The following is a 12456-nucleotide window of genomic DNA, read 5'->3' as shown; positions in this document are numbered from 1 at the left end:
TTACAGGGAAGACTAAACATTTATTTAGAAGTTACAGTGTTTGTTTTTACAGAGATATGTTGCCACAGATTATTGACTCTGGAACGTTTGTTAATGCTTATAGTGCTGTACACGTCTCAGTCTGTTTGCAGGGCATCTTAGGAAGTGTTTCCTGTGCCACCAGATCCAGCCACCTTCAGGGGTGTCTCTATTTTGCCATACTGTGGCCCTTGCTTTTCCCTCATGATGTTCATGAACAATGTGCCTAGGACCCTGCCTCGCTGTAGCCCAGGCAGCTGCAAGTTCTGTAGGAGTCTGTACCCTGGCCAGTCTGCCTTCCTTTCTCCTGGCTGACACCTGGTATATTGTGGCATGTTTTCTCTCTTGTACCTCAATGGGGAGGTTTCTGTCTCTCCAGAATTATAAAAACACATATACATTTATTTACAAGTGCATAAATATATAAATATGGCTATAATAGAAAAATAAATACCAATTTTCTCTCTTTTAAAAAACAAACAATATATAGTCTGTCTGGATCTTGGCTTTGCCTAAACTGTGGGAGGTGGCGTTTCAAAAGACACATGCACCGGTGGACTGGGGGAGAGCTGCATCCCAGGTTCCCGTCCTGTATAAGCCCCTGAAGGGTGCTGGGGGCACCATTCTCCTCCACCCACTTGGCAGGGGTCAGGACTGTCCACCTCCTCAACTGGTACAAGGCCCAAGCAGCATGGGGTCCCTAGTGGGGAAAGAAAGTGGAAAACATTAAAACACAGACTAACCAAGTGGTCCTGAGCCAGTCTACCTGTAGACGGAACAGGTTACACTGGCTCTAAAGGAGGGACAGAAATCTACAACCAAGACAAGGAGTTCTTGTGTCCTACAAGGACTCTCACCCATGTGGGGAGGGCCCCTTACCATCCTCGTGCAAACTGGGCTGGGACCTGGGAGTGTGGGGACTCTGAAGTACTCAGCTTGCATCCTGATGAAATCAGAGGAGCCCTTGAGATGTGGCAGAAAGCCGTGCTCTTTCCAGATTCAGGCTCTTGGCCTACCTTTTGGTATGGCTTATGAGTACAAACATCCCACTCACAATGCATTGCCCTCAGACTGACCTAACCCTGTCTTCATGGCACTGGGTCTGGCTCTGGGAAGTGACCATCTTCCAAAATGTAATGTTCCAGAGACGGGATCTAGGATTGTTTGAAGGGACATGCACATGGTGGAGGCTAAGAAATAGTAAGCAGTCCTCTAACCAGCCTGTGCCCTAACCAAGCATCCAAGGATTTCCAAGGAGGTGGCACAGAGGGAGAGGTGGGATGAGGTGGCGTGAGTGGCCCCAAGCCCCATGGAGAGAAAGTTCTGTGGAAGCCTGAAGAGTCATCATGATGAGGTTTGTAAGAACTTGGCTCCGTAATGATGGAGGCAATTTATTCCTTAATTAAGAAACAAGACCCAACAAAGCAAGTGATTAGAGGTTCTCGTTTGATGAGAGGCAAAAAGAATTTGTGAATGGCCTTGAAATGCAGAGACCAAATGGCTTCTTCCTCTGAATTGGAGCAGTGTCCTTCCTCTCAGCCTCTGAGGACCATTGATGGCAAGGCTGGAGTCAGGCTAGCCTGGTGCATCCCACAGACCTCCCAGCCCTTCAGCAGGGAAGCACACAGTCCACCTGCCCCACTCCCTGGCTTTTCCTTCCAGAACCCGGAGAAAGCTCCTACCAAACTCCATTTTTAAGACTGTTGTCTCCCCTTCTCCAAGTCACTACTGGCTCATGGGTGCCCACCTCAGGTCATTTCCAGCCTCTTCAGTTTCTCTTCCCTGCCCAGCTAACCTGAGCGAAATGGAGGGTCCCATGCAGCTTCCAGGCCAGGACTCTCCGGTGTTCTCCTCATTCCTGACTGGCCCGCAGTGGCAGGCTGCTTTTGGAGGTGGCAGCAATCTTGGGACTGGAGTAGCTGGTGAGTCGAGTCATCAGGCAGTGTGTATAAGAAAGAGCCCTCATCTGGGCTAGACTTGGGACCCCTGCAGTACACAAACCAGATGGGGACAGTGAAGCAGGGGCAGAGTGGGCCTGAACCCTTTCTGTCCACCAATGACTTCCCTCTGAGGGTGACAGAGCTGGTCAGAGCTCGGATGGGCAAGGACAGCTCCCCTTGGTGTCACAAGGTGTCACACCATTATCCCCACTGTTACTTCTAGTCCTGTCCATTTTATTTCTTGTGGGGTATGTGAATCACGTGTTTAGGGGTCTGTGGGCAAATGTAGTTTTTGGTCTACCCAGAGAGGATTCTGAGAAGAATCCATGTCCCCCCAAAAGAAAGGGAATCATAATCACAAGCACAAAACCAGCCATTAGGGTAAGGACCCTGCAGAGCAAAGGTGGCAGATTTGAGGATCCCTGAGTGAAGCACTTCTTGGCTCTGCGTGACTGACATAGGATTTGAAGAGCTAAAGAGAAAGGCTCTGGGACTTGGAAATGAAAGGGAGGGCTAGGAGGGGCCCGGTTACCTGGTAATCTGGTGGCTCTGAGGGTCATATCCATTGCCAAGAAGGGTCTGCCTCAGCAGGCTGTTGGTGTCATCCTGCTGCTCAAAGGAAAGAGTAAAGAAAAGGTGTCAGGGCTTCCAGGAAACAGCACTGCTCACTCTTCAGGAGGATGAGCTTTTGCTGATGAAAGAAAGCCTGGCCCAGCAGCCGGGCATGGGAGCTCGAAGGGAGAAGCCCCAAGAGGCAGCTCAACCGTAGCCCCCATCCTATTACCCACCCACCCTGGGGTATGTCACCTGCTGAAGCTCCCCGGGGCAGTGCTGCTGAGGTTTCATGCCTGGATAGCCCATTGCAGCTGCAGGGCAGCCCCGATTCACATGTGTCCCATTGGTGCAGGCCCGTCCACTGATGCCACCGAGGTATGGTTGTCCACTGACTCGGTGGCGGGGGAGTCCTCCCAATGGCACCATGGTGTACTGGCAGGAGGAGGATAGAAGGGCACTTCGAGGAAAGCCCAGGTCTGTTGTGTGTTCTGGAAGAACAGAAGCACGGGTCTGCTCAGGCCAAGGAAACCTCGGGCAGCTAGAAAAAGTCCCACCTGCCGACCACACAGGGTCCCAGGATGCAGGCGGGAGATGTCCAATGGGTGGAGCATGTTTACCCTCAGAACCTTCTTCCCATTTCTTCCTAACTTTGAGGGTGTTTTTCTGCAGTGAGGAGAAGAGTGAGGAGAACAGGGGCAAAGCGGGGGACAAAGCAGGTGAGCGAAAAAGGCATGAGGTGAGGTGAGGCAGCCACCAGGTCACCATGTGAAACCCATTAGTGGATGGAAGTTGGGGGAAGGGGAAAGCTCAAGATGATTCTGGACCCAGAGCAGAGGCAGCAAATGGCTGCTGGGAAGAGGCAGGGGCAGTTGGCACATTTAAATGAGGTCAGAGAGGCAGCTTTGGACATAAGAGGATGGAGCAAGGTTAGCACTAAGCTCAAGACAGAGAGGGCAGACCAACCTCTGCCTCTTCACACTCCCTCAACCCAGCGACATGATCTTGGAGGCATCTGCCCAGTCTTGGGGCGTTCTCTGACTCTGTGGGACCTCCAGGGGACCCTGGAGCTTGAGCTGTCCATGGATGCACCTCTGGCCCTGCACTGGGCAGAGGCCTCCTGGGATGGCTGGGGGGCCCAGGCTCCCTCCATAGGCTCTTTCCTTACTCACTTTGCTTAGACCAGGCCCTCCACAGGCAGAAGGGGATGAAGGTGACGATGATGAGGACGATGGAGCCCAGGACGACCCCAACAATCAGATAGGGCAGATCGCTGGCACGCGCCACCATGGCCCCAGTGCCCACTGGCCGCTCTATGGTTTCCGGGGGTGGTGGCTGTGGTGCAGCCAGAGTTGGAGGTGGGAGTCTACCAGGCTGACCAGAGGACTTCCGAGCTGCAATTGTGGATGAAACTCACGTCAGCATCTATTTCTTTGACATTTATCTCACAAGAAATTGAAAAAGAAAATACCCCAATTCGTGGGATAGGAAATGGGATCGAACTCAACATTGGGCTTCAAAATTCCTTATTTCGAATTCCTTTTTTGATTCATGTCCACACTCAGCATGAAATTAGTATCTAATGTGAAATTCAGTGGTGTTGAGGAGACCCGAACCTTATATTTCAAAATACATTTGTGAGACAGGCACTGAGTCTGACTGAGTGGAAGTGGCATTGTATTTTTTTAAAAAAATAAGTGGTGAATTTTTGGAGGAAAATACTAAGACCTCACAAAACCAGCAAAAGAATTGGGAATGGAAGAATTTATCACAAATTTGCTCTTCTTGGGTGGATGAAGGCATGTGATGTATAAGGCATGATCTCAGGTCACAGAGCAGGAAATTGGGCATTTGGGGACTTGGTGGGACAAAGAGTAATTGGGAAATGCCAATTCAAAGGCGAAAAGTCAAAATCCTAAAGCTTCCCATCTGGGTTTTGCTAGTGTAGTATTATCAGACATGATTCACTCTTTCACAAATATCTCCTCCTGCTACTTCCTGGGGCCACAGTCAGCTGATATTCCACCCCTGCTGCCCGCCACTCTTTATCCACTTCTGTTTTCCTGCCTCTTCCTTCTGCTTCCTCTCGTCCACTCTCTCTGTGTTTTCTCCTAGTCCCACCATTTACACCCATATCCTAAATACTCCCATATCAATGTCCCCATGGGACCCTTGCCCCGGGCAGTAGGCCTGACTCTTTTATCAGACACTTCCATTTGAGAATCACTCAGTCAATCTCCGAGAGGTTTTACCTCGTTCTGTTCTCATGAAACCTGTTTCTCTCTTTGCCTCCTTCATTTCAATGGCAGCAACACCTGGGCAGCACTTTGGCATTAAAACCTCGAAGCTCTTTTCTCCTCCCAGCCCAGCATGCAGTCGGTCCTGGTCCTGCCCGCACTTCCTCAGAAAAGTAGTCGAACTCATCTCATGTCCTTCACTTCAGAGCCCAGTTCTCGCCCAGCAGTCCACCCCTTGCAGGATCACTGGTGACCCTTTTCAGCAAACAAATCCAACAATGACCCCCTGACCCCCCCCCCCTCACCCCACGGCCTCAAGAGGTTCCCACTGCCAAACACCAGCTCAGCCTCAGGTCCTCACGACCCGCTGCCCACCATTGTCTCTGGCCTTTTCTCTGAGCTTCTCTCTCTCCTCCTCCCTCTGGCACTGGACGCTGCAGCCATCTGTGATACTTTTAGGCTTGACCTGTCCCTAGGCTACTCTCTCCTCATTCTAGCCCAGAGTCACTCCTTCCAGAAGACCAGAGTGAAGGCTTGGTGAGCCTCTGTTCTTTCCCCCCAGGGCCTGTCTGTGCCACCTGATGCAGGATCCTGGGCTTTGTATGCATCTGCCCCTCCTATCCCTGAACCTGGTAAAAGAGAGCAGGATGGGCACACTTCGAGTCCTCAGCAGGTGTTCATAAACAGTGACCAAAAGTAACACAAAGCAGGAGAAGGAACATTGAAGTCTCAAAGACAGAAACGTGTTTTTATCTCCATTTTCATTCCTTTGTGATCTTCTCCTGATTATGCCTTTTACAATATAACTGCTTGATCTCACTTTCAGTATTTAAAAAAAAAATGGAGATAATGATATATACTCACATGACCAATGTGCAAATATTAACAAGTTGCTATTTAAATATGTTTAACATGTTTTATGGTGAGAAAGAACCCGGGCTGGGCGTTAGATAGAACTGGTCCAAAGTCACTGACTGGCCACACGATTATGGCCAAAGTATGCAGATTCTTGAGACTCAGTGTCTTCCTCATCTCATGAGGTTGTAGTTTAATTAAATAAATCAACCAATGTAAGTACCGAATGTCATGGCAGGAATCAAGTATTCATAAAAAAGTTCCCAACTTAACAATGAGTTTATGGATGAGTTAATTCCTCAGTTCCCTGAAACCCTACTGAAGGGGACTCACTCACCCTTAACAGGCAACAAGCAAATAAGCAGAAGGGTGAAAATGAAGAGGTGTGGGGTTCTCAGAAAATAAGGAGTCTTCCTGAGAAGGAGGCACCCAGCAGGGCACGGACAGTGACTATGCCTACGCTGCTGGAAGTAGCACAAAGGGAGAGGAGAACCCAGAGAGAATCACCTTTGGTCTCACAGATCATCACATTGCTGAACTCGCTCTCCCCGCCTTCATTGAAGCACTGCATCTTAATGTCGTAGGAGGTCTCTGGCTGCAGGTGGCTGATGGAGTGCCAGTACCTATCCCCTGGGAAAGACAGGGAGAATTGTGCATGGTGATGTGACTGAAGATCTGACTTTGCCCAGATCTCATGGTCAGACTTAAGGCTGTGTGTCTGGGCTGGTGCCACTGAGTGGCAGAGGAGATCACATGGTGGAGACACACTGGAGGGAATGTTCCAGCTGTCTGCCCACATTCTTGTTGTCTGACATTATGGGAAGGAAGTGTGTGGGCTTTTTAACTGGACAGCCCTGCATGTATCCTGACTCAGTGGCATGGAGTACAGATGTTTTGCACCATGCCAGACCCAGGTTTTATACAGATCTCACCAGCACCCAGACCCCCTTGCCAGTGGAGGAAACCATGTCACACCAAAGTTCTTCTCACCTTCCACCATATCCTTCTTGTAGTCACTGTCATTGTCACTGTCTGTGGGTCGATAGTAGATATAAAAGCCATGGATTGGGGTGTTGTTGTTACTTGCTGGGATATACTACAGGGAATGGAGAAGAGACATGGTGACAGTGGAGCCGAGAACTCATCGTCAGAGCAAAACCGCTCAGGTGTGGAAGTGCTACCCCTGGCTAGCGTGTGAACTAGACTGGGGGCCCCTGGCGAACGTTCCTGATGAAGTCCCTGGGCTTCTCTGAAGAAGACTGTGGAGATCGCACATTATTTTATTTTGCCCAGAGATCCCCAAGCTTCTGGAAACAGATTGCATTTCTTCAAAGATTTCAGTCCCTCCTGAGCCTCCCTGGGCAGGCAAGGGTCATTATCTTTGGTCAAAAAGGAACCCTGATAATTGTGCTTGAGTTCTCTGTGGTGTCAGGGCAGGAAGAGGGCAGAGGGATGGGGCAGAACCTGAAAATGGGAGCCAGCTTGTGGGCGGGCGGGGCGTTTACTGGGTCAAGGCACCAAACCCAAAAGGAAATCCTAATAGCAGCTCCAGCTGCTAAGAGTCTCCCAAATTCCACTAGTTGGGCTTTCTGATGCAGTGTGAGGGAGCCCAGTTTTCAGGTATGTAGGTGGAGGGACACATGAAGGAGGTGTCTTAGAGAGGGGTGAAGGCCACAGAGGGCCCTGCAGCAAGTTCCTACCGGACAGGAGCCTCTGCCCCTTCTTCCCGTGGCTGTCCACAGCGAGGTCACTTACCATCCACTTGAGCATGATGGTGGTCTCATTGACCGCATCCGTGAAGGTGATATAAGGGCCTGCCACTGGCCTCTCATACACGCGGCCACTGTAGCCTGACACCACATAGGGCCGGGAGGGGGCGCTGGGCTCGCTCTCCCCCAGCATGTTCAGAGCCCGGACGCGGAACTTGTAAGAGGTGCCTGGTGAGAAAGACCCGCACAGAACTCAGGAAAGACCTTTTGATTCCCCCACAGTCCATCAGGGACAGCCTGGAGGGATGTTCTGGGCAGCCCACCCCAAGAGCAAGTCCCTGAAGGACTCACAAGAATGCCCATCCTCCTCAGAGAGGAATCACACAGGAAATGGCTCTGGACTCTTTTGGAGAGAGGGAGCAGGAGGGGCTTAGGGGACCCAGGCAGAACCATAAACTCCACCATCTGAGCATGCTGGTGGGCCGAGGATCAGGCGGAGAGCTTCCAAGGCTCATTTTCTTCTTCAGTGTGGTCCAGGGGCAGCCCAGGGATGGGGCAGGAGAGTGGCCAGGCCCCTACCTTTCTCTAGGCCTGTGATTTCCACTGAGAGCCGTGAGGGAGGGATGGCGTTAGTGGCCAGGATCCAGTCTCCCACTTTCTTTAGCTTCTTGTACTCCACGCGGAAGGACTGGATTGGGAAGCCACCATTCCCACGGGGAATCCAGGTCACATACACTGAGGTCTCGGAGGCCATGGAGATGGTGGGCCTGTCTGGAGCTTCTGGGGCTGGGAATATCATGCCCCGGGAGGGAGAGAGGCAGAAAAAGGAAGGGGACACTGTGAGATGACCCCGTTTTCTGATTGGACTGGCCCGCCCTGACAGGACCTGCGTCTCCCCTCAGTCCTCCCCCACTGGTGCTCACATCAGATTCTCCTGCCCCAGAGAAGCCTCATACCAAAACTCCTTCAGCTACTCGAGTCCAAGTGTGGAGGGTCAAGTGCCAGTTGCTGTCCCCTGATGTCCCCTTGTCTCTGGACCCACAAGGTAATTCTAACTCCAGTTTTTTATTTGAAAAGTTTTGATCTGTATTTTCTCATTATGGTCAACCGGGGAGATGCCAAGAAAATGTCTTAAAGATTTCTGGATCTTCAGAACCAAGACCTCATTTGACCCACGGCAACAGTCACAACAGGAAGGTCCAGTTCTGACTACTCCTGACCCCACCCCCTGCCCAGCTAGCTGCTGGGGGCTTACGGGAAAGGCGGCCATGATCTGGTTGACTGCTGCTCTGGGGGCCAGCTCCAGGGTCATCTCTCTGGATCTGTTGCTCTTTGCTGGCCATGATCTCAGGTTTGGGGCGCCGTCCTGGGTGGAAATGGGTTGAGATCAGCAAGGGGAGGAGCATGCGTTAGATCTTCCCACAGAGTCCTTTTTTTTTCTGAGACTCTGGTAAGGGCTGTGACAAGGTGGGACAAATAGGAACACAGGACACTGAGAGTGAGTTCAGATCACAGCACTGCCCTGTACTGCCATGGTGTGTGCCAGCCCTGTGTGGGGTAAGGACAAAGAGATGCTAAAAAGGCCGGCCAGTCATTCAAATAAGAGAAACCTCAGCCTGGACACACAAGCCACAGGGAGGCAGCAGTGGAAAGGAAGGACAGAACTCTCCGGGACTGGATGGAGCAAGGTGGGCAGGATTTCCCACCTGGCCCTGGGACAACTTGTATGGTAGTGGAAACCCCAAGCTGTGCCCACGTTTGGCCTTACCAGTTCGGAAGGTGACCATTGCCGTCTGGCCCTCGCCAACACAGTTGTAAGCTGCCATCTCTACTTCATACAAGCTCCCTGGGTCGAGCCTGGTGAGGGTCAGGCGGTGCTGGCTGGCAGGAATGCCAGAGATGGTCCAGTCATCAGAGGAGTTGGTGACCTGCTGGAGAAGGTGGCTGGTGTAAGGACCAGCACCTACACCTAGTGCTGCAGATGGCTGTATTTTGCAAGCACAGCAGAACTGAGTGGGGGGAGGGGTTGGGCAATGGAGGCAGTAGAGGGCCAATTTGGGGCCAGGTGGTGCTGCAGAACTCAGGCTGGCCACTAGCTGTCTCTACCAATCTCACTGTCGTGGTTGTGGTCAGGTTGGGCTTCCAGGTCTCTCACCTAATGATCCCATCAAGAGAAACTCAGGCAGATCTGGAGGCTGTACTGATACTGTGGTGGGCCCCTCCAAAGACCTCCCTGCTGTCTTTCCCAAACCCCCATGGGTAACTTTCTCCTTGCTCTGTTTGAACCAAATATAGTTCCTACCATCTATATTCTAATAACACAGTAACGAGAATAAAGGCAAAAGCAGTGGCAGTAGTAGAAACAGCTGCACTTCCTGAGCACTCGCTATGTGCAAACCACAGAACTAAGGGGTTTATACATGCTACTCTATCTGCCCTCACAGGGCCCAAGCAATGGCATCGACACTGCTCCCAGTCATAAGAGTGGAGACTAAGCCCAGAGAGGAGTGATTTGCTCAAGGCTGCGTGGCTGGTGAGCTCAGAAACCCTGACCCTGACTCCAAACTGTGACTCCATACAGTGACCTGTCCTAGAATGAGAAGCCTAGGAGCAGAGTCCTGAGTTCTAGTCCAGATTGCATACTCTGAGAAAGCTCCCTCCCTCACTGAGCCCTAAACCTTCCATTTCTAAAATGAGGCAAAGAAAATCTCCCAGGTGACTCTGAAGATGACTTATGTAAAGCTCCTAGCATGGAGCGGCATGTTGAGCCTCCCAGCAAGTGCCGCCCCTGCCCCTCCCACATCTTTCACCAGGTGAGGGTTCTAACCTTATGATCTTTTCCTCTGGTCCTTGCTTAGAACTTGAAAGCTAGGGATAAATTGCGAATATTATATGTGAATTTTTAATGACTAGCTCTCTAAAGCTAAAGAAAAAAACAAGAGGGTTCCAGGTCCCCAACAGTTGACTGTGAGAAACTACTTCATCTCATCCACCACCTTTAAGGACAAGCACTCAAGGGTCAGTTTTGCATCTCAGAGAGCCTGCTGAAACCTGAAGTTGAGGTTTACTGAGAACAGCTGGTAAGGACAACTCCTATTCCTAAGCGGAATATTCCAAAGCAGAACAAAACCTACCATTCAAGGGACAGGGATGGTCTAGGCTCATTAATGTCAGGCTTCCAGGATTCATTCCAAAGGAAGAAGATTCTATAAACTGAGAATCCCCAGTGATGCTGGAAACCCAAACACAGTAGCCCAGGATCTGCAGATGCACCAGGAAGGGGAACTTGCTTTGTGCGCGCGAAAAAGAAACTTAGCTGAATGATTCCCAATGCCCCCCAAGAGACAGGGGACAAAAAAAAAAAAAAAAAAAAAAAAAAAAAAACTTAAATGCTGACTTTTGATTTCAAAATTCTTTCTTGAGTGATGATGTTTAGGATATGAGAGTTCCACAGGCAGGATTGGCTTTCAAGGCATCATTTCTGCCTTGGCACTGTCCACCTAACAGTTCCAAGCACCCCACGGGCCGGAGCCTAAAGGAAGCCAGACTCAGCGGGAGCCCTGTCCCTGCAACCCCCACACTCTCCCCCTGCCCTCCCAGTGCTGGCCTCGCACTTCCACTGGGCATAGAAATGAAAATAAAAAATGCAGGGGTAATTAGTCACTGTCACACACACTGAGAGGGTGAATGCGGCCTCAGCCTGGCATTTCCGGATCACCATGGCTCAGCCTTTGCCAGCCTGCCTCTTGTGGGAGGCAGTTTCTTGGCCACCTATTGGCCTAAAAAATATTATTCTTGCTCTCATGCTGGTTTTTGTCTCTTGGGGACCATGGGCATTTGGCCTGCCCTGATCTTTGTCTATAACTCAGATAGAGGTGTCCAGTTACAGGGGGAAGTAAGGATGGAGACCAGCCTGCCCTGGAACATGTGCTGAACAAGGCTGCTTCTTGTTCCGAGCTCATTCACCCCCTTTGCTGGCTGAGGGTTAATGAGAGTCTGCCCCGCCCAGGCCCCTACACAGGAGGCAGCGTAGGGGCAACAGGGGCTACTGTGCCTTCTGAGAGTTTCTGACCCCTGTCTCTGTGGACTTGTCCTGCCCCCAGGTCTTCTAGGAGAATATGCGAAGGGAAAGAAAAGGACAAATTGCAAAGGGCCAGTGAGGTTCACAGCAGGGAAATGGCTTCTGTATGGTCAATGCCTTCTGCCATGCAGGGTGAAGTTTGCTGTTTGTTTTTTGAGAAGGAAAAAGTGGCCAGAGACTTTTAATTCCATGTTATGTTTGGTATTTTATACCAAACGCATGCACATAACACTTTTTTAAGCAAACACAATATAAATGTATGATAAAATTCAGCATTTATGTAATTCTATTAACCAATAAAATTTTTTAAAAATCCATTTAAGAACAATCAATTTCTATCAATGGACTTAGAAAACCACACATACAGAACAGAAACATCTCAGGATGTTTCTCACAGGGCACTTCGTGTCCTCTTCCCTACACAGCCCCAGAGTGTGGCAGCCTGGGAGCCCAGTCCTGCCTCACAGAATAGCATTCAGGAGCAGGGTTGGCCCACTTCTGTCATACAGCTTGTCACAGACCAAGACTCCCTCCCTGACAGCTCCCCACCACCCCCAGGACAGGAGAAATGGTCGAGGTCTGATCAACACCATGTGCTTGGAGCTCCAGTGCCTGTTCCTCAGCTATAGCCACAATGAATTTTGAGAACTGAGGGGTGTTTTCTGGCCCAGAGAAAACACCAGTTCACAAATATTTGTTTTCTTGGCTTTAGAGCTAGCTTGCCATGCTAGAGTTCCCACAGGTATGTGCCTAGCAGAGCTTACTTTGGTTAAAAAACCAAACAAAACAAAATCAACAACAAACGACAGAGGAAGAAGAAAGGGGAGGATGGTGGGAGCCTGCTAACTGTTGGCTCTGGGACTGGAAGCGGGCATCAGCTTCTGGGGAATGAACACAGATTAGACCTAAGGGCCTACACACGGCCTCTTCCTGGGCATCTCAGGGTGCCACCTGCCCATTTCACAGCCAGCCACCTTGGTGGCAGAAGGGATGGGCATAGGAGACAGAAGGGCAGGATCAACGGTAGGGAGTAGGGGATCCAGTGAGATGGAGGCACGAGGCCA

General features: G+C 50.7%; 1 protein-coding gene across 4 annotated transcripts in view; it reads right to left on the bottom strand.

The window, feature by feature from the left end:
- BOC (BOC cell adhesion associated, oncogene regulated) overlaps nt 1-12456 on the bottom strand; it is a 74909-nt gene continuing 62453 nt past the window's right edge. For 3 of the 4 annotated variants that reach the window (XM_079155384.1, XM_079155385.1, XM_079155386.1), the window contains 11 exons: nt 9080-9242; nt 8567-8677; nt 7891-8097; nt 7358-7539; nt 6593-6698; nt 6110-6232; nt 3683-3904; nt 2766-3001; nt 2491-2567; nt 1814-2004; nt 1-718 (listed from right to left, as the gene is read on the bottom strand). In XM_079155384.1, the coding sequence (XP_079011510.1) occupies nt 531-718; nt 1814-2004; nt 2491-2567; nt 2766-3001; nt 3683-3904; nt 6110-6232; nt 6593-6698; nt 7358-7539; nt 7891-8097; nt 8567-8677; nt 9080-9242 (1806 nt within the window). In that variant the 3' untranslated portion in view covers nt 1-530. The remainder of the gene's footprint in view (nt 719-1813; nt 2005-2490; nt 2568-2765; nt 3002-3682; nt 3905-6109; nt 6233-6592; nt 6699-7357; nt 7540-7890; nt 8098-8566; nt 8678-9079; nt 9243-12456) is intronic. The other variant, XM_079155387.1, reaches the window with a different exon arrangement.

This window comes from Sciurus vulgaris (genome assembly GCF_902686455.1).
Source record: "Sciurus vulgaris genome assembly, chromosome: 10".
NCBI lineage: Eukaryota > Metazoa > Chordata > Mammalia > Rodentia > Sciuridae > Sciurus > Sciurus vulgaris.
This window is presented reverse-complemented; position numbering and strand designations above follow the sequence as displayed.